Source organism: Pseudophryne corroboree, chromosome 11 (genome assembly GCF_028390025.1).
Source record: "Pseudophryne corroboree isolate aPseCor3 chromosome 11, aPseCor3.hap2, whole genome shotgun sequence".
Lineage (NCBI taxonomy): Eukaryota > Metazoa > Chordata > Amphibia > Anura > Myobatrachidae > Pseudophryne > Pseudophryne corroboree.
The window spans coordinates 345,480,195-345,500,940 of record NC_086454.1 but is presented as its reverse complement, the minus strand read 5'-3'; the positions used below and the strand labels follow the sequence as shown (position 1 = coordinate 345,500,940).

At 49.3% G+C, this 20,746-nt stretch overlaps 1 protein-coding gene across 3 annotated transcripts in view; it reads right to left on the bottom strand.

The window, feature by feature from the left end:
• The window catches only part of PLCG2 (phospholipase C gamma 2), a 391,280-nt gene that overhangs the window by 190,779 nt on the left and 179,755 nt on the right, over positions 1–20,746 (bottom strand). For all 3 annotated transcript variants that reach the window (XM_063945955.1, XM_063945956.1, XM_063945957.1), the window contains exons 6-9: positions 10,258–10,342; positions 10,083–10,166; positions 8,928–8,971; positions 6,516–6,588 (exon numbers count right to left, since the gene is read on the bottom strand). In XM_063945955.1, the coding sequence (XP_063802025.1) occupies positions 6,516–6,588; positions 8,928–8,971; positions 10,083–10,166; positions 10,258–10,342 (286 nt within the window). The remainder of the gene's footprint in view (positions 1–6,515; positions 6,589–8,927; positions 8,972–10,082; positions 10,167–10,257; positions 10,343–20,746) is intronic.

The following is a 20,746-nucleotide window of genomic DNA, read 5'->3' as shown; positions in this document are numbered from 1 at the left end:
CACTGTGGGGCATATCTGGCACTGTGGGGCATATCTGGCACTGTGGGGGCATATCTGGCACTGTGGGGCATATCTGGCAGTATGAGGGCATATCTGGCACTGTGGGGCATATCTGGCACATCTGGCACTGTGGGGCATATCTGGCACTGTGGGCATATCTGGCAGTATGAGGGCACATCTGGCATTGTGGGGCATATCTGGCACTGTGGGGCATATCTGGCACTGTGGGGCATATCTGGCAGCATGAGGGCATATCTGGCACTGAGGGGCATACCTGGCAGTATGAGGGCATATCTGGCACTGTGGGGCATATCTGGCACATCTGGCACAGTGGGGCATATCTAGCACTGTGGGGCATATCTGGCACATCTGGCACTGTGGGGCATATCTGGCACTGTGGGGGCATATCTGGCACTGTGGGGCATATCTGGCAGTATGAGGGCATATCTGGCACTGTGGGGCATATCTGGCACATCTGGCACTGTGGGGCACATCTGGCACTGTGGGGCATATCTGGCAGCATGAGGGCATATCTGGCATTGTGGGGCATATCTGGCACTGTGGGGCATATCTGGCAGTATGAGGGCATATCTGGCACTGTGGGGCATATCTGGCACATCTGGCACTGTGGGGCATATCTGGCACTGTGGGGCATATCTGGCAGTATGAGGGCATATCTGGCACTGTGGGGCATATCTGGCACATCTGGCACTGTGGGGCATATCTGGCACTGTGGGGCATATCTGGCAGCATTAGGGCATATCTGGCATTGTGGGGGCATATCTGGCACTGTGGGGCATATCTGGCACTGTGGGGCATATCTGGCAGCATGAGGGCATATCTGGCACTGAGGGGCATATCTGGCAGTATGAGGGCATATCTGGCACTGTGGGGCATATCTGGCACATCTGGCACAGTGGGGCATATCTAGCACTGTGGGGCATATCTGGCACTGTGGGGCATATCTGGCACTGTGGGGCATATCTGGCACTGTGGGGCATATCTGGCAGTATGAGGGCATATCTGGCACTGTGGGGCATATCTGGCACATCTGGCACTGTGGGGCATATCTGGCACTGTGGGCATATCTGGCAGTATGAGGGCACATCTGGCATTGTGGGGCATATCTGGCACTGTGGGGCATATCTGGCACTGTGGGGCATATCTGGCAGCATGAGGGCATATCTGGCACTGAGGGGCATACCTGGCAGTATGAGGGCATATCTGGCACTGTGGGGCATATCTGGCACATCTGGCACAGTGGGGCATATCTAGCACTGTGGGGCATATCTGGCACATCTGGCACTGTGGGGCATATCTGGCACTGTGGGGGCATATCTGGCACTGTGGGGCATATCTGGCAGTATGAGGGCATATCTGGCACTGTGGGGCATATCTGGCACATCTGGCACTGTGGGGCACATCTGGCACTGTGGGGCATATCTGGCAGCATGAGGGCATATCTGGCATTGTGGGGCATATCTGGCACTGTGGGGCATATCTGGCAGTATGAGGGCATATCTGGCACTGTGGGGCATATCTGGCACATCTGGCACTGTGGGGCATATCTGGCACTGTGGGGCATATCTGGCAGTATGAGGGCATATCTGGCACTGTGGGGCATATCTGGCACATCTGGCACTGTGGGGCATATCTGGCACTGTGGGGCATATCTGGCAGCATTAGGGCATATCTGGCATTGTGGGGGCATATCTGGCACTGTGGGGCATATCTGGCAGTATGAGGGCATATCTGGCACTGTGGGGCATATCTGGCACATCTGGCACTGTGGGGCATATCTGGCAGCATGAGGGCATATCTGGCACATCTGGCATTGTGGGGCATATCTGGCACTGTGGGGCATATCTGGCACTGTGGGGGCATATCTGGCACATCTGGCATTGTGGGGCATATCTGGCACTGTGGGGCATATCTGGCAGTATGAGGGCATATCTGGCACTGCGGGGCATATCTGGCAGTATGAGGGCATATCTGGCACTGTGGGGCATATCTGGCACATCTGGCACTGTGGGGCATATCTGGCACTGTGGGCATATCTGGCAGTATGAGGGCACATCTGGCATTGTGGGGCATATCTGGCACTGTGGGGCATATCTGGCACTGTGGGGCATATCTGGCAGCATGAGGGCATATCTGGCACTGAGGGGCATACCTGGCAGTATGAGGGCATATCTGGCACTGTGGGGCATATCTGGCACATCTGGCACAGTGGGGCATATCTAGCACTGTGGGGCATATCTGGCACATCTGGCACTGTGGGGCATATCTGGCACTGTGGGGGCATATCTGGCACTGTGGGGCATATCTGGCAGTATGAGGGCATATCTGGCACTGTGGGGCATATCTGGCACATCTGGCACTGTGGGGCACATCTGGCACTGTGGGGCATATCTGGCAGCATGAGGGCATATCTGGCATTGTGGGGCATATCTGGCACTGTGGGGCATATCTGGCAGTATGAGGGCATATCTGGCACTGTGGGGCATATCTGGCACATCTGGCACTGTGGGGCATATCTGGCACTGTGGGGCATATCTGGCAGTATGAGGGCATATCTGGCACTGTGGGGCATATCTGGCACATCTGGCACTGTGGGGCATATCTGGCACTGTGGGGCATATCTGGCAGCATTAGGGCATATCTGGCATTGTGGGGGCATATCTGGCACTGTGGGGCATATCTGGCACTGTGGGGCATATCTGGCAGCATGAGGGCATATCTGGCACTGAGGGGCATATCTGGCAGTATGAGGGCATATCTGGCACTGTGGGGCATATCTGGCACATCTGGCACAGTGGGGCATATCTAGCACTGTGGGGCATATCTGGCACTGTGGGGCATATCTGGCACTGTGGGGCATATCTGGCACTGTGGGGCATATCTGGCAGTATGAGGGCATATCTGGCACTGTGGGGCATATCTGGCACATCTGGCACTGTGGGGCATATCTGGCACTGTGGGCATATCTGGCAGTATGAGGGCACATCTGGCATTGTGGGGCATATCTGGCACTGTGGGGCATATCTGGCACTGTGGGGCATATCTGGCAGCATGAGGGCATATCTGGCACTGAGGGGCATACCTGGCAGTATGAGGGCATATCTGGCACTGTGGGGCATATCTGGCACATCTGGCACAGTGGGGCATATCTAGCACTGTGGGGCATATCTGGCACATCTGGCACTGTGGGGCATATCTGGCACTGTGGGGGCATATCTGGCACTGTGGGGCATATCTGGCAGTATGAGGGCATATCTGGCACTGTGGGGCATATCTGGCACATCTGGCACTGTGGGGCACATCTGGCACTGTGGGGCATATCTGGCAGCATGAGGGCATATCTGGCATTGTGGGGCATATCTGGCACTGTGGGGCATATCTGGCAGTATGAGGGCATATCTGGCACTGTGGGGCATATCTGGCACATCTGGCACTGTGGGGCATATCTGGCACTGTGGGGCATATCTGGCAGTATGAGGGCATATCTGGCACTGTGGGGCATATCTGGCACATCTGGCACTGTGGGGCATATCTGGCACTGTGGGGCATATCTGGCAGCATTAGGGCATATCTGGCATTGTGGGGGCATATCTGGCACTGTGGGGCATATCTGGCAGTATGAGGGCATATCTGGCACTGTGGGGCATATCTGGCACATCTGGCACTGTGGGGCATATCTGGCAGCATGAGGGCATATCTGGCACATCTGGCATTGTGGGGCATATCTGGCACTGTGGGGCATATCTGGCACTGTGGGGGCATATCTGGCACATCTGGCATTGTGGGGCATATCTGGCACTGTGGGGCATATCTGGCAGTATGAGGGCATATCTGGCACTGCGGGGCATATCTGGCAGTATGAGGGCATATCTGGCACTGTGGGGCATATCTGGCACATCTGGCACTGTGGGGCATATCTAACACTGTGGGGCATATCTGGCACTGTGGGGGCATATCTGGCACATCTGGCATTGTGGGGCACATCTGGCACTGTGGGGCATATCTGGCAGTATGAGGGCATATCTGGCACTGTGGGGGCATATCTGGCACATCTGGCATTGTGGGGCATATCTGGCACTGTGGGGCATATCTGGCAGCATGAGGGCATATCTGGCACTGTGGGGCGTATCTGGCAGCATGAGGGCATATCTGGCACTGTGGGGCATATCTGGCAGTATGAGGGCATATCTGGCACTGTGGGGCATATCTGGCACATCTGGCACTGTGGGGCACATCTGGCACTGTGGGGCACATCTGGCACTGTGGGGCATATCTGGCACTGTGGGGGCATATCTGGCACTGAGGGCTGTGTACGGCTAGAGCTGCATTTCCCACCCTAGGCTTATACTCGAGTCAATAAGTGTTCCCAGGTTTTTGTGGTAAAATTAGGTGCCTCGGCTTATATTCGGGTCGACTTATACTCGAGTATATACGGTCTATAAAATGTCACACACAGCCGCTGCGCCCCGAAACGAGTAGCCGCCTGCCTTCCGCTACTCGAAACTTCCAAAAGCATCGTCGGCGTGAGATGCTTTTCGCATGTCTGTGGTGGGAGGGGCTACAATCGGCATGCGGGGCGGACTTGCCCTGTGCTGGGCGTCCGCCCACATGTCTAAGAATTTGATCGTAGAGATGTGTTTTTATCGCACATCTACTATCAGGTCTGAATTACCCCCAGACACGTTTCTGTGGCCCAAAATGCTGGTGAGACTTTACATTTGTGAGACACACTTGCTGGCTATCATTTATCAACCATTAATAAAAAGTGCAAAAATCATCACTTTCCTTATGGCCACTACCAGCCTTGTACACGGTCCTGCTATCTCAGTTGTCACTTTTCCATACACTTCTCCCAGGTTGCATTTTGTGGTCGCACAACCTTGTCGCAAGTACAGCGAATTGGCTTTCTAGATGGATCTCGTATTTCTCAGGTGCGTGCATTTGTGCGATGTATGCCAGTTTCATGAAACCAATACCCCCTTTCCCACTGCCTTGAAAAACCCACTGGTGTTTGCACATTTGGGGTCATTCCGAGTTGATCACTAGCTGAAAATGTTCGCTGCACAGCGATGATGCAAAAAAAACGGAACTTCTGCGCATGCGTATGCGGTGCAATGCGCACGCGCAACGCACTTTCACAACGGCCGATGTAGTTTCACACAAGGTGTAGCGAAGCTTTTCAGTCGCACTGCTGACCGCAGAGTGATTGACAGAAAGAGGGCGTTTCTGGGTGTCAACTGACCGTTTTCAGGGAGTGTTGGAAAAATGCAGGTGTGCCAGGAAAAACGCTGACGTGGCTGGGCGAACGCAGGGCGTGTTTGTGACGTCAAAACAGGAACTGAACAGTCTGAAGTGATCGCAAGCGCTGAGTAGGTCTGAAGCTACTCTGAAACTGCACAATTTTTTTTTGTAGTCGCTCTGCGATCCTTTCGTTCGCACTTCTGCTAAGTTTGCACGACTGCTAAAAACTGCTAGCGAGCGAACAACTCGGAATGACCCCCCTACCCAAGCCCTGCTTCATGCAGGGAGGCTGCAATCTTTCCCTGCCCATGTCTTATCAGACACCGCCGCACCCTGCAGGTCGCCATTCCGCTCTGATCCAGCATTAAGGAGAAATCTGTAGTTTCCAGCGCTTGGAGATTATGTCATCTCCAGGCGCCGGCACTGCACCCGGGTACAGTGTGAATGGCGCCGACACAGGAATTTCCCGGGTCGCGCTGCAGTGGGAGCATGCTGGGTCTGACCCAGGACTTTGGTGGAAAAGAGATATAACTCTCTCCTAATTGAATTGAACCCATTGGGCGCAAGTTAAGTTAATACAGTCTAGTCAGTCATATTTTCTTTTTACTTTCTCCTTCTAGATGAAGAGACAACGGCTTAGCGGACAGGTAAGTGGACATTTTGTGTCACCCTCATGTAAAATAAATCTCTTTTATTAACATTAATACGTGTTTTCTCTATTAAGCTGACAATGCTCTAATACAGAATAGAGTGTGTATATTATAATTATATGCCTCATGCCTCTAATTCATTTATAGCGATATAAGGGTCTATTCATGAAGCAGTGAAAAGAGTGAAGTGAGCCCATGGAGAAGTTGCCCATGGCAACCAATCAGCTGCTCCGTACAACTGTATAGTATGCAAATTATAAATGTTACACCAATGCTGATTGGTTGCCATGGGCAACTTCTCCACTGGCTCATTTCTCCACACTTTTCACTGCTACATGAATAGACCCCTTAGTGATAAAGAGGAGCTGTCCAGTTATTGAAGTGCACAGCTTTATCTATAATGCAGTGCAGACACAGGGACACAATCTGATATCACACTTCCAACAGCCCCCTGAATGACGAAGCACCCACCAACACATACGAGGCTAAAGCCTGCAAAGTGATTATACTGTTATATTATTCTAATGAAACCCTTGGGCTGGTGCCCCAGCTAATTCCACAGAGCACAGACATAAGATAGCACAGCGCGTTTCACCCCCTCACCTGTTGTTCGTGCTGTAAAAACCTTTGAAAATCATGTAAATGAATGGCAGACGCATCCGAATGGTCAACATTTCTGAAATATACAACACAATTGTCAATTCACCCATCAGGACGCTCTGTCCTTATTACACATACACTAATACTATACACAGAGAAAGAGAGGCCCAGAAATAAAGCAGGTTTTCCACAAATACTGCAATTTTTCTTGAGGTTTTATTAGCGGATTTCTTTAAAGCCCATACATGAGGGGGACATACCACTAAGCAGTGATAAAAGTGGAGACGTTTCCCATGGCAACCAATCAGCTGCTATGTATCATTTTATAGTATACAAATTATAACTGTTACTTCAATGTTGATTGGTTGCCATGGGCAACTTCTCCACTGGCTCACTTCTCCACTCTTTTCACTGCTTCATGAATAGACCCCTAACTATAGTATTCATCAGTGAGGTCAGTCTGAAGTGCTGCTACATGGGGGAAAAGGGACAATGTGCTGCTACGTGGGGGAGAGGAGACAATGTGATGCTACACGGAGGAGAGGGGGCAATGTGCTGCTACATGGGGGAGGGGGGGGGGCAATGTGCTGCTACACGGGGGAGAGGGGGAAATGTGCTGCTACATGGTAGAGGGGACAATGTGCTGCTACATTGGGGAGAAGGGACAATGTGCTGCTACATGGGGGAGAGGGGACAATGTGCTGCTACATGGGGGAGATGGGACAATGTGCTGCTACATGGGGGAGAGAGGACTATGTGCTACTACACAGTGGAGAGGGGACAATGTGCTGCTACACGGGGGAGAGGGGACAATGTGCTGCTACATGGGGGAGAGGGGACAATGTGCTGCTACACGGGAGAGAGGGGACAATGTGCTGCTACATGGTGGAGAGGGGACAATGTGCTGCTAGACAGAGGAGAGGGGACAATGTGCGGCTACACGGGGGAGAGAGGATAATGTGCTGCTACATGGGAGAGAGGAGACAATGTGCTGCTACACTGGGGAGAGGGGACAATGTGCTGCTACATGGGGAGAGGGGACAATGTGCTGCTACATGGAAGAGAGGGGACAATGTGCAGATACATAGGGCAGAAGGGACAATGTGCTGCTACATGGGGGAGACCATGTGCTGCTACACGGGGGAGAGGGGACAATGTGCTGCTACACGGGGGAGAGGGGACAATGTGCTGCTACACAGGGGAGAGGGGACAATGTGCTGCTACACGAGGAGGGGGAGACAATGTGCTGCTACACGGGGGAGAGGGGACAATGTGCTGCTACATCGGGGAGAGGGGACAATGTGCTGCTACACGGGGGAGAGGGGAAAATGTGCTGCTACATGGGGGAGAGAGCACAATGTGCTGCTACACGGAGGAGAGGGGACAATGTGCAGACACATAGGGCAGAGGGGACAATGTGCTGCTACACGGGGAAGGGGAGACAATGTGCTGCTACACGGGGGAGAGGGGACAATGTGCTGCTACAGGGGAGAGAGGGGACAATGTGCTACTACACGGGGAAGAGGGGACAATGTGCTGCTACACGGGGGAGGGGACAATGTGCTGCTACACGGGGGAGAGGGGACAATGTGCTGCTACACGAGGAGGGGGAGGCAATGTGCTGCTACACGGGGGAGAGGGGACAATGTGCTGCTACAGGGGAGAGAGGGGACAATGTGCTGCTACAGGGAGGAGAGGGGACAATGTGCTGCTACATGGAGGAGAGGGGACAATGTGATGCTACACAGAGGATAGGGGACAATGTGCTGGTACATGAGGGAGAGGGGACAATGTGATACTATACGGAGGAGAGGGGACAATGTGCTGCTACACGGGGGAGAGGGGACAATGTGCTGCTACACGGGAGATAGGGGACAATGTGCTGCTACATGAAGGAGAGGGGACAATATGCTGCTACAGGGGGGAGAGGGGACAATGTGCTGCTACACAAGGGAGAGGGGACAATGTGCTGGTACAAGGAGGAGAGGGGACAATGTGCTGCTACACGAGGGAGAGGGGACAATGTGCTGCTACAGGGAGGAGAGGGGACAATGTGCTGCTACACGAGGGAGAGGGGACAATGTGCTGCTACAGGGTGAGAGGGGACAATGTGCTGCTACACGAGGGAGAGGGGACAATGTGCTGCTACAGGGAGGAGAGGGGACAATGTGCTGCTACACAAGGGAGAGGGGACAATGTGCTGCTACAGGGAGTAGAGGGGACAATGTGCTGCTACAGTTATGTATGACTTTATTTAGATTTTTTCAATCAATTACATTGTAGTTCAATTGCTACTTTTCCCTGCTAGTCCTTGCACAGTGATTTAGATGCACAGAATTTGAAACGGTTTTTCATATACATCCATCCACACTCTAAGCCCGGGGTGACCTGACGGATGTAAATAAGTATCCTTACCCCAAAATAAATACAGAAGAATCTTTCCGAAACTCATTCAGAATCTGAAGAGAGAAGAATATACGTTACATTGTCAGTTATATAATGGATGAACGATGAATGTGGTGAGCTGGCAAATGGGCCCTGAGCTTGGGCCATAACCATGGGGGTCAAGAGTGGCAGAGAGGAGGGCAGATCCTAATTACCCGGGCACAGGGCAGCTTTGGTTTTGTTTTGGAGGGTTTTGTAGCCTATGTTGTCACTCCCTGAGGATTTAGCCATGACTTCCTTCATTCGGACCCTGTGCTGATCTCTGCGGCCCTGGGCATTACAACCTCAAATAAGACCGTTTTAAGGGGGTCATTCAGTAAGGATTGCAGAGTCTGCTTTTTAGCTTTCTATCGCACGCTGGGGGCTGCCCGGTGGCTGCGACCACAACTTAACTTTGCAGCAATCTTGGATGACCCCCTGCAGCCGCAGTTAGGCTGCGTATGCAGGTGATCCACCGCCATTTTCATGATCAGAGCGGCTGCATGTGTTGCAGACGCCCTGCCCTCGTTTTGCCCAGGCCGTCCCCCCGCAACGTTGCCCCCACCCTCCCCGCAACCACCTCTGGCTGTCAACCAGGCAGATGTGTTCGTAGCCAATGCAATCAGATCGCATTGATTGCTAGCGCACGCGCAAGACAAGACCTGCGTGTCCGCACTAGAGCTGCCAACGGGGATATTGCGGTCGCATCGGTTAATGACGTGACCTGAATAACTACCAAAATAAGAAATAAAAGTGTATTGTAACGTGTGTGTCTAATATTGTTATTATTCTAACAAATGACAGAGACCTTCATTTCATAGACCTGGGATCTTCATAAACCACAGCAGTTACGGTGGAGTCTGAGCCTTGGAGAGAGATAAAGTACCAAGCAATCAGCTCCCAACTGTCATGTTACAGGCTGTGTTTGAAAAATGACAGTTAGGAGCTGATTGGTTGCACCATGAAATGTATCACTCTCCAAGGCTTAATACATCATAAATAAATACATTGTCAGGTTCAAGTGAATTTATTTGTACTTCAAGCTTTAAACCTGGGACTTTAATAACAGTTTTACAGTAAGTACAGAGGGGAGGGCGAAGTATTGATTTCCTATTAGAAGCTAGTAATCAGTTGGTAGACACTTACCGATTTCTGCTGATCAAACATGAGATTTTTGTAAAACAAATGTAAATGCTCAAAGCTGAGATCGTCTTTGGGAATCCCGATGTCCTGCAGCAAAATAAGACACAACGGAAGAATTGCTTGACACAACTCCTGGCGCGGCGGGAGGGCTGTGTGTAATATAATGCACAATAGTTACCACCAGCTTGTCTTTCAGCCATTTACTGCTGACCACTTTAAAGTTGATCTGTGGAAGGATTGTCTTCAGCTCCCGGATGCTAACACTGAAAGAGCGGAAGGTTCAAAGGAAAATTTCATTCAACACAACAAATATTATGTTTTTTAAAATAGCAAAATGAGCTGCGCTGTTACTTTACAAGGAATGAAATCTGGAATATGTACAGCTAGTAGGTGCAATGTACAGGAATCTGGGCTATATACAGCTAGTAGGTGCAATTTACAGGAATCTGGGATATACACAGCTCGTAGGTGCAATGATGAGGAATCTGGGATATATACAGCTAGTAGGTGCAATGTACAGGAATCTGGGATATATACAGCTAGTAGGTGCAATGTACAGGAATCTGGGATATATACAGCTAGTAGGTGCAATGGTGAGGAATCTGGGATATATACAGCTAGTAGGTGCAATGTACAGGAATCTGGGCTATATACAGCTATATAGCCCAGATTCCTGTACATTGCACCTATTAGCTGTATCTAGCCCAGATTCCTGTACATTGCACCTACTAGCTGTACAGGAATCTGGATATATACAGCTAGTAGGTGCAATGTACAGGAATCTGGGATATATACAGCTAGTAGGTGCAATGTACAGGAATCTGGGATATATACAGCTAGTAGGTGCAATGTACAGGAATCTGGGCTAGATACAGCTAATAGGTGCAATGTACAGGAATCTGGTCTATATACAGCTAGTAGGTGCAATGTACAGGAATCTGGGATATATACAGCTAGTAGGTGCAATGTACAGGAATCTGGGATATATACAGCTAGTAGGTGCAATGTACAGGAATCTGGGATATATACAGCTAGTAGGTGCAATGTACAGGAATCTGGGATATATACAGCTAGTATCTGCAATGTACAGGAATCTGGGATATATACAGCTAGTAGGTGCAATGTACAGGAATCTGGGATATATACAGCTAGTAGGTGCAATGTACAGGAATCTGGGCTATATACAGCTAGTAGGTGCAATGTACAGGAATCTGGGATATATACAGCTAGTAGGTGCAATGTACAGGAATCTGGGATATATACAGCTAGTAGGTGCAATATACAGGAATCTGGGCTATATACAGCTAGTAGGTACAATGGTGAGGAATCGGGGATATATATACAGCTAGCTAGTAGGTGCAATGTACAAGAAACTGGAATATATACAGCTAGTAGGTGTAATGTACAGGAATCTGGGATATATACAGCTAGTAGGTGCAATGTACAAGAATCTGGGATATATACAGCTAGTAGGTGCAATGTACAGGAATCTGGGCTATACACAGCTAGCAGGTGCAATGTACAGGAATCTGGGCTATATACAGCTAGTAGGTGCAATGTACAAGAATCTGGGATATATACAGCTAGTAGGTGCAATGTACAGGAATCTGGGCTATATACAGCTAGTAGGTGCAATGTACAAGAATCTGGGATATATACAGCTAGTAGGTGCAATGTACAGGAATCTGGGCTATACACAGCTAGTAGGTGCAATGTACAGGAATCTGGGCTATATACAGCTAGTAGGTGCAATGTACAGGAATCTGGGATATACACAGCTAGTAGGTGCAATGTTCAGGAATCTGGGATATACACAGCTAGTAGGTGCAATGTACTGGAATCTGGGATATATACATGAGAGTAATACCTGCAACAATTTATATCTTTGTCCTGGAATTGTGGCTAGACAAGACATTTTTTTTTCTAACCTCCGGCCTTAAGTCTGGCGCCTACTATTATGTATCTACCTATCTGACTGTAACATAACGTATCCGCAAGCATTTTAAACATGTGTTTCAAATTACAGGAACAAATCTGCCTGGGGGGGGCGTTCATTGCCCATCCCGGTTTTATATGTTGTGGGTGACCCCAATTAACTTTGCAGACCGCAAAGTTCCCATCATTAAGTAGACTGGAGGAGCGCTCTCCTCCATTCTAGCCAGTGCGCTCCTCCTGATTGACAGGCTAGGAGCGCACAGCCAATCAGGAGAGCGCCATGACGTGGCGCTCCCTGATTGGCTGGCGGGACCTTCAGTGACAGAAGTCACGGGGGGTCCCGAAATTCGGGGAAAGGGGTTCCATGTGTAAACATGTGTAAACATGGGACCCCTTTAGTTGCGTGGATCGGGTTTCCGGTTTGTTTTTTTATTCAAGTCCGTGGATTACGTCGGATAAGAAGAGGACAGATCTACACAGGATTGGTTGTAAGTATAATTTTTATTTGACGGGTACCCCGTGGATTCTACTGGACAAGGGGGCCGAGGGGCTCCGTGGCACAATAGGTAAGTATGTGAGTGTGTAAGTGTGCATGTATGTAAAATAAAGTTTTACTTTCACGGTGTGTGTGTTGTGTTTTTTTGGGTGTATTTTTTTGTGGTAGAACTACAGGTACCAACAGGCCCGTTATTTCCCCGCATGCTGGTACTTGTGGTTCTCCAAGTACCAGCTTGCTGGGACTTGTAGTTCTACCACAAAAAAAACAATATTCTTTTTTCTCAAACGTCCTAGAGGATGCTGGGGACTCCGTAAGGACCATAGGGTATAGACGGGATCCGCAGGAGACATGGGCACACTATAAGACTTTGAATGGGTGTGAACTGGCTCCTCCCTCTATGCCCCTCCTCCAGACCTCACTTAGACTTTGTGCCCAGGAGAGACTGGACACACACTAGGGGAGCTCTACAGAGTTTCTCTAAAAGACTTATGTTAGGTTTTTTATTTTCAGGGAGACCTGCTGGCTACAGGCTCCCTGCATCGTGGGACTGAGGGGAGAGAAACAGACCTACTTCTGAGAGTTTAAGGACTCTGCTTCTTAGGCTACTGGACACCATTAGCTCCAGAAGGTTCGATCACTTGGTGCGCCTAGCTGCTTGTTCCCAGAGCCGCGCCGTCAGAAGAAAGAAGCCGGGTGAGTATTGGAAGAAAAGAAGACTTCGGTGACGGCAGAAGACTTCAGTAACGGAGGTAACAGCAGCGGTAGCGCTGCGCTCCATGCTCCCATACACCAACGTCTCTGGCAGGGTGCAGGGCGCTGGGGGGGGAGCGCCCTGGGCAGCAGGTTACTGAGGGTCAAAATAGCTGCCTGGGGGACATACTGGGTGCCCAAGCACCGGGTACGATACCCCGCCAGTGTAAGGCAGCGGTCCCGCCGCGCGCCATTGCTCCCACACATCAACGGCTTACGAGGGTGCAGGGCGCAGGGGGGGCGCCCTGGGCAGCGATGTATGTACATATACAGCGTGTAAGCGTTGTATGTGGACCCCCCAGCACATTATATATTTATATGTATATATTTAGTGGGGCTTAAGCGCACCGGGAAGGGGCGGAGCTTAGCCCTCACAACTGTTTCAGCGCCATTTTTCCTCCAGGTCCCCGCCAAGATTATGTATACTGTACAAATGAGTGGGGGCACAGTGTTTAGTGCTATATGGAAAGTAATATAACACTATTTTCAGTAATGGCCGTATTTTTCATTGTTGTGGTGCATGTACCTCTGTGTTTTCCTGTCAAGATTACCCACTATAGTGTTTAGTCGACATATGTCGATATGTGTGAGGGCTCTGTCACAAGCAGCTGTGGGGATCACTGTCGGCATCGCCGACGCCTGTTGGTACTTGGTTCGGAAGATGCAGTATCAACAGGTCGGTAGTTGTATGTTTGTAAAAGAAGGTATGGGAGACACAGTCGTATGTGGGTGCCCTGTCGGCATCAACTGTAATTATTGGGTGAAAATTAACACGCTTTACATGCCTTAGACCTGTATATGTATTTATAGGTATATGTGGGGGGAGTGTTATTGAAATTATATAAGTATGCTTCCCTCAGACCCCTCGGGGTTCCAAGAATGTTATTTTTGCCTGCTCAATTTTCCCTGCTGTCGACGAATACTAGGTTTTCTGTCGACCAAAATGTTCCTGGTAGATCCACAACTAGGGCATGTCAGTACATGGTCATACACATTCAGAACACATTACTGTCACTATGGACCTGACGGGTCCAGACAATCCACTTATGTATATGTTTTTAGGATATGTGTGTTATATTGTGTATTACTTTATGTATATTCATGAATGCTGAAGTAATAGTATTTCTTCTCATGTGCTGGTCGCTCTGTTGATTAAGCTCTAGGTCGGCCGTGATGAGTTGGTCTTCGATCCTCTCAAGGAGTCCGAATGGTTATTCTCTCCCCGACGCGGAGAAAATAGTGTGGAAGTCAACTCCTGGTCGACACGGAGCCCTGTCACAAAGGATCTGTTATGAGCCACGGCAGTGGCTCATTCCTGTTTTGCATTTTGGTCATGTATTTTATGTTATACTTCTGTTTCTGTTCCCCGTGGGTGTCATGGGGTGTCCGGAGCCCACCCTTAAGGAGAGGGTACTGTTATGAACCACAAGTAGTGGTTCATTCCTGTTTTCCATTTATGGGGTATATGCAATTGCGGTCGAATTGCCGCAAATGTCGAAAAACGGGGCATTTTCGACACCAAAAAAAAAACAAAAAAACAATGCAATACAGTACTTTTCGACAAAAAAACGGACGTTTCAGATTCGACTTTTTGAAATTCGACAGCTGTCAAATTCGACATCTCTGCAATGGTAAAAATGCGGCTTTTCGACAAAAGTATATTCAATTGAAGAATGTTGATTCGACAACAGTGCTTTTCGACAGTAATTTCGTCAATTTCATTCAGCCTCACATTGCGGTCGGAATCTAATCAAAAATTTTGAAAAAACATGTTTTTTTTGTGTGTTTTTTTTTATTGCTAATAGCATATCTATTTATATTAGAAGGGATTATGTACTTGGTTTGTCTATTAGGAGACACAAGTATTATTTATATATTTTTTAAAAGAATATATATTTATTTTTAACTGACTAAAATAATATGGAGAGATCAGAGCATGGTTTTCAGTGGGAAGGGGTGGGAATGGGTTATAATCAAGAAAAAAAATGCGTGGGGTCCCCCCTCCTAAGCATAACCAGCCTCGGGCTCTTTGAGCCGGTCCTGGTTGTAAAAATACGGGGGGGAAATTGACAGGGGATCCCCCGTATTTTCACAACCAGCACCGGGCCCTGCATCCGGTCCTGGTACCAAAAATACGGGGGCCAAAAAACGTAGGGGTCCCCCGTATTTTTAACACCAGCACCGGGCTCCACTAGTCAGAGATAATGCCACAGCCGGGGGACACTTTTATATCGGTCCCTGCGGCCCTGGCATTAAATCCCCAACTAGTCATCCCTGGCCGGGGTACCCTGGAGGAGTGGGGACCCCTTAAATCAAGGGGTCTCCCCCCTCCAGCCACCCAAGGGCCAGTGGTGAAGCCCGAGGCTGTCCCCCCCCATCCATGGGCTGCGGTGAGGTGACCGCAAAGTTCCCATCATTGAAGATAATGGAGCGGCTGTGCAATGCGCCATCTGACAGCTCAGACGAGCACAGCCAATCAGGATAGTGCCACGACGTGGCACTCCCTGATTGGCTGAAGGGACCCTCTGTGACAGGAGTCACGGGGGGTCCCGGCATTCGGGGAAAGGGGTCCCACGTAATCCAAGTACGTGGATTACAAAAAAGAACAGGACACAAGCTACACTGGATTTTGGTGAGTACAATTTTATTTTCAGGTACACCGTGGATTCTACTTCGAGAAGTGGACAGAGTCGGCGTGTGAACATAGGTAAGTATGTGTGTGTCGGCATGTATGTAATAAAGTTTTACTTTCACGGTGTGCGTGTACTGTTTTTATTTGGGTATTTTTTTTGCAGTAGAACTACAGGTACCAGCGGGCCCGTTCCCCCCCCCCCCCGCATGCTGGTACTTGTGTTCTCCAAGTACCAGCTTGCGGGGGAGGCTTGCTGGGACTTGTAGTTCTGCTGCAAAAAACAATATTCTTTTATTTGACACAAGGCTATCAGCCCCCCATCTGCAGCCCATGGATGGGGGGGACAGCCTCGGGCTTCACCCCTGGCCCTTGGGTGGCTGGAGGGGGGACCCCTTGATTTAAGGGGTCCCCACTCCTCCAGGGTACCCCGGCCAAGGGTGACTAGTTAGTGATTTAATGCCAGGGCCGCAGGGACCGATATAAAAGTGTCCCCCGGCTGTGGCATTATCTCCCTGACTAGTGGAGCCCGGTGCTGGTTTTAAAAATACGGGGGACCCCTACGCTTTTTGTCCCCCGTATTTTTAGCACCAGGACCGGACGCAGAGCCCAGTGCTGGTTGTAAAAATACGAGGGATCCCCTGTCAATTTCCCCCCCGTATTTTTACAACCAGGACCGGCTCAAAGAGCCCGAGGCTGGTTATGCTTAGGAGGGGGGACCCCACGCAATTTTTTCTGGGTTTTTGAAACATTTTTGTGCCGTCCAAAAAGTCGAATCCAGGACGCACACTATCCGTCAATTGGTCCGTTTTTCGACAGCGGGACTGTCGAATCCGTTTTTTATTGAATATGTCGAATTCGGGTCCCGGCGGCTGGGATTCGACTGTTGAATTGTGTTGAATTTAAAAACGGTCGAATTCCAGCCGGAATTTGACCGCAATTGCATATACCCCTATGTATTTTATGTTATAGTTCTCTCGCAGGCCAGGATTTCCTTTGCTCTGGTTTAGAAGACTCTTGTTTGCTGCTGGTGGTGAGTCTGTGTAATTGAAGCCTGTTTCCATGTGTTTGGCCTCACCTGTCTGTTAATTACACCTATCAGTTTGGAGTCGTGCAACAGGGCAGCTGCACGACATAATTAATCAGGGTCCCTGCTGTGATTGGAAGAAATCCTTGTTATATTCTGTCTCAGTGCATTACACAGACGCCGGTGATAGCTTCTGTCTAGCAGTTTCTGTCTAGCTGCTTCTAGCCTTGAAGCATTCTGATCCAGTGTCTGATCCAGTGTCTGATCCAGTGTCTGATGCAGTGTCTGATGCAGTGTCTGATGCAGTGTCTGATGCAGTGTCTGATCCAGTGTCTTGCCTTGAAGCATTCCTGTCCTGGAGTCCAGTGACTTTGTCTGTTCCTGATCCCGATCCCGTATCCTGTTCCTTGGTGTCCACTGCTAAGACGTTGGAACTCTGCCTGTCCTCCGGTCCTGAGAGCCTGTGTCAGCTACATTGGGGGTTCCTGTCTGTTTGCCAGTATTTGTACCGGTTTCGTGAGTAGCGGCTTTGCCGCGTCCGTCAGCCAAGGCCGCTGTAATCTTTAGTTATACTAGTTACTGGTGTTTTGCAGAAGGTTCTGCATATGCTGTCACCGCGGGTACACAACGGTATTGTATCGGCGTGTGGACAGCATTTCCTTCGTTGCTGTTTGTCCTGGCGGCTGTGCCGCATATACGTTTAGTTTTAGGTCTCTAGGTAGCCCCTAGCTCTCTGTTTTGTTTAGTTAGAGGTCCCCGTGTTATCATCCCGTCTCGGTTCACGCCTTGTCTCACATTAAGACCTGGGGGCATCGGAGTTGGGCAGACCTAATCCGCCCTTCAAACGCGGCTGCCGGAGGCCCAAGGAACCATAGTCTCGCAGGCGCGAACTGACCACGCGGGTGAAACAACGGAGGTAGGTTGCTAGGGGTTACCATCACACCTGGCCATTACTTCAGCATCACGTTCTGGTGCTTTTGAGTTGCTACACTACACCTCTTTGTCCAGAGCACCAAGAACGTAACCGGATCATTCACAGGAAGCTAAGTGATATTTTATTTCTATATTTTGGACTTATTTGCATTGCATGCAGATGGGGGAGTGTTATATTCGGATAGGCATCCGATAGAATTACCCTAAAGAGAGTGGGTAAGGTTTCTTATGTTGATTCTGCTCTATATAACATTGCAGCAGGCTGCCGCGTGACGGCAGGAGGTGTGGCCGGGGAAATGCTGAGGATATCTCCGAGAGATACTGGAGAGACGGTATACAGCTGTTTGGGGATGCCTCCGTTCAGTCAATCTCGGCAGATACCACTGGTAGATCTAACTTTGTAAGTTAGACTCCTTCACAACGTTGGTGGCACATTCTTTAGTGGGATGCAGTCGTTTTAATCGGTTCGTTACCGTTCTTTTTTTCCTTTTCTGTGCATACAGTGGAACGTGAAAAGGTAAGAGTTCTGCAACCGTGTTAGGTTCGCAGAAGCGGATGTCGTTTTCTGTTTCTACCACATCCACCACATGTCGCTGAGTCTATCTGGCTGGTCCCCACTCCGGTGGGGACTCGTCTACTACTTTCAGTTAGTCCGAGAATAGACTAGGACCTGTGAGTTGTTTATATAATCCAAAGGAGGTCATTCTGAGTGACAGATGTTTCCCCTCACTGATTTTCTGTTAGATCTTGCCGGTTCCCCTCTGGAAGGGGAGGTAGTATGCGACGCCATACAGAGGTGCGTCAGGTTCAGGACTTTGTCCTGCTATCCCTGTAAAAAAACAAAACAAAAAAAAAACTAAGTGGTTTAAATGTGTTGTTCTCAGCATTCAGTTTACCTGGGTGGTTATACAGGATTGTCTTTGCCATTTCACCGGAGTGATGGCAGTATGATGGTTTTCTTTCAATACTAAAAGCCATTGTTATTCTGTACTGAGATGCTCTGCGGATTAAGGCGAGGTCAAGAAACAAGTGGTACAAATCGTTGTTCTCCCTGACTGTTCTTCAACACAGGGAATGGCGGTTGTTCCCAATGACGCAGATGTCGGAGGTGGGTATCAGAGTAGATACTGAACGGTTGAGGTTCTGTGTTTTCCTGTGGAAAGAGGTCTGAGGATCCAGAGTCGGTTCAGATTTGCTGTGACAATCCATCAATAGGTTCCGTTAATGAAGCAGATGGGTGCGGCCTAAGAGGCCTTTTCGGTGAGCAGGTCATATGCCAGAGTGGTTTTCAGGGGACCAGTTGGAAACATGGTCCGGGTTTCATCAGCACATGCACCGGAATATAATCCTAATGGCCAGGACATCGCTCCTGTGGTGTCTGCTCGGTTCTCACCTTCTAGAGGGCCGAAGGTTCGGGATCCAGGATTAGATCCTGGTGTCCATGCATGCAGATCTCCGAGGCTGGCGAGCAGTCCTTGCAAGGGGCGTGTTTCCAGAGGAGAAGGTCAAGCTGGGAAGCTTCTCTGCAATAAGCTTTCTTGAATTAAGAGTTGTTTTCGACGAACATATTCTTTATGATCTGCCCTTGTTAGTTCTGTCGGACGTCTTGACAGCAGAGGCGTAAGTAAGCCGCTAGGGCGGAATTAGCGGCACAGCGGCAATGGCAGTAGATGCTAGAGATGAGCGGGTTCGGTTTCTCTGAAACCGAACCCGCACGAACTTCATGTTTTTTTCACGGGTCCGAGCAGACTCGGATCCTCCCGCCTTGCTCGGTTAACCCGAGCGCGCCCGAACGTCATCATGACGCTGTCGGATTCTCGCGAGACTCGGATTCTATATAAGGAGCCGCGCGTCGCCGCCATTTTCACACGTGCATTGAGATTGATAGGGAGAGGACGTGGCTGGCGTCCTCTCCATTAGAAATTAGATTAGAAGAGAGAGAGAGATTGTGCAGAGTCAGACAGAGTTTACCACAGTGACCAGTGCAGTTGTTGTTAGTTAACTTTTATTTATTTTAATATAATATATCCGTTCTCTGCTATATCCGTTCTCTGCCTGAAAAAAAACGATACACAGCAGCAGCCAGTCACACAGTGTGACTCAGTCTGTGTGCACTCAGCTCAGCCCAGTGTGCTGCACATCAATGTATAAAAGGCAAAGCTTATAATAATTGTGGGGGAGACTGGGGAGCACTGCAGGTTGTTATAGCAGGAGCCCCCAGGAGTACATAATATTATATTAATTTAAAATTAAACAGTGCACACTTTTGCTGCAGGAGTGCCACTGCCAGTGTGACTAGTGGTGACCAGTGCCTGACCACCAGTATAGTAGTATATTGTTGTATGTATTGTATACTATCTCTTTATCAACCAGTCTATATTAGCAGCAGACACAGTACAGTGCGGTAGTTCACGGCTGTGGCTACCTCTGTGTCGGCAGTCGGAACTCGGCAGGCAGTCCGTCCATCCATAATTGTATTACAATATATACCACCTAACCGTGGTATTTTTTTTTCTTTCTTTATACCGTCGTCATAGTGTCATACTAGTTGTTACGAGTATACTACTATCTCTTTATCAACCAGTGTACAGTGCGGTAGTTCACGGCTGTGGCTACCTCTGTGTCGGCAGTCGGCAGGCAGTCCGTCCATCCATAATTGTATTATTATTATAATATATACCACCTAACCGTGGTTTTTTTTTCATTCTTTATACCGTCATAGTGTCATACTAGTTGTTACGAGTATACTACTATCTCTTTATCAACCAGTGTACAGTGCGGTAGTTCACGGCTGTGGCTACCTCTGTGTCGGCAGTCGGCAGGCAGTCCGTCCATCCATAATTGTATTATTATTATAATATATACCACCTAACCGTGTTTTTTTTTTCATTCTT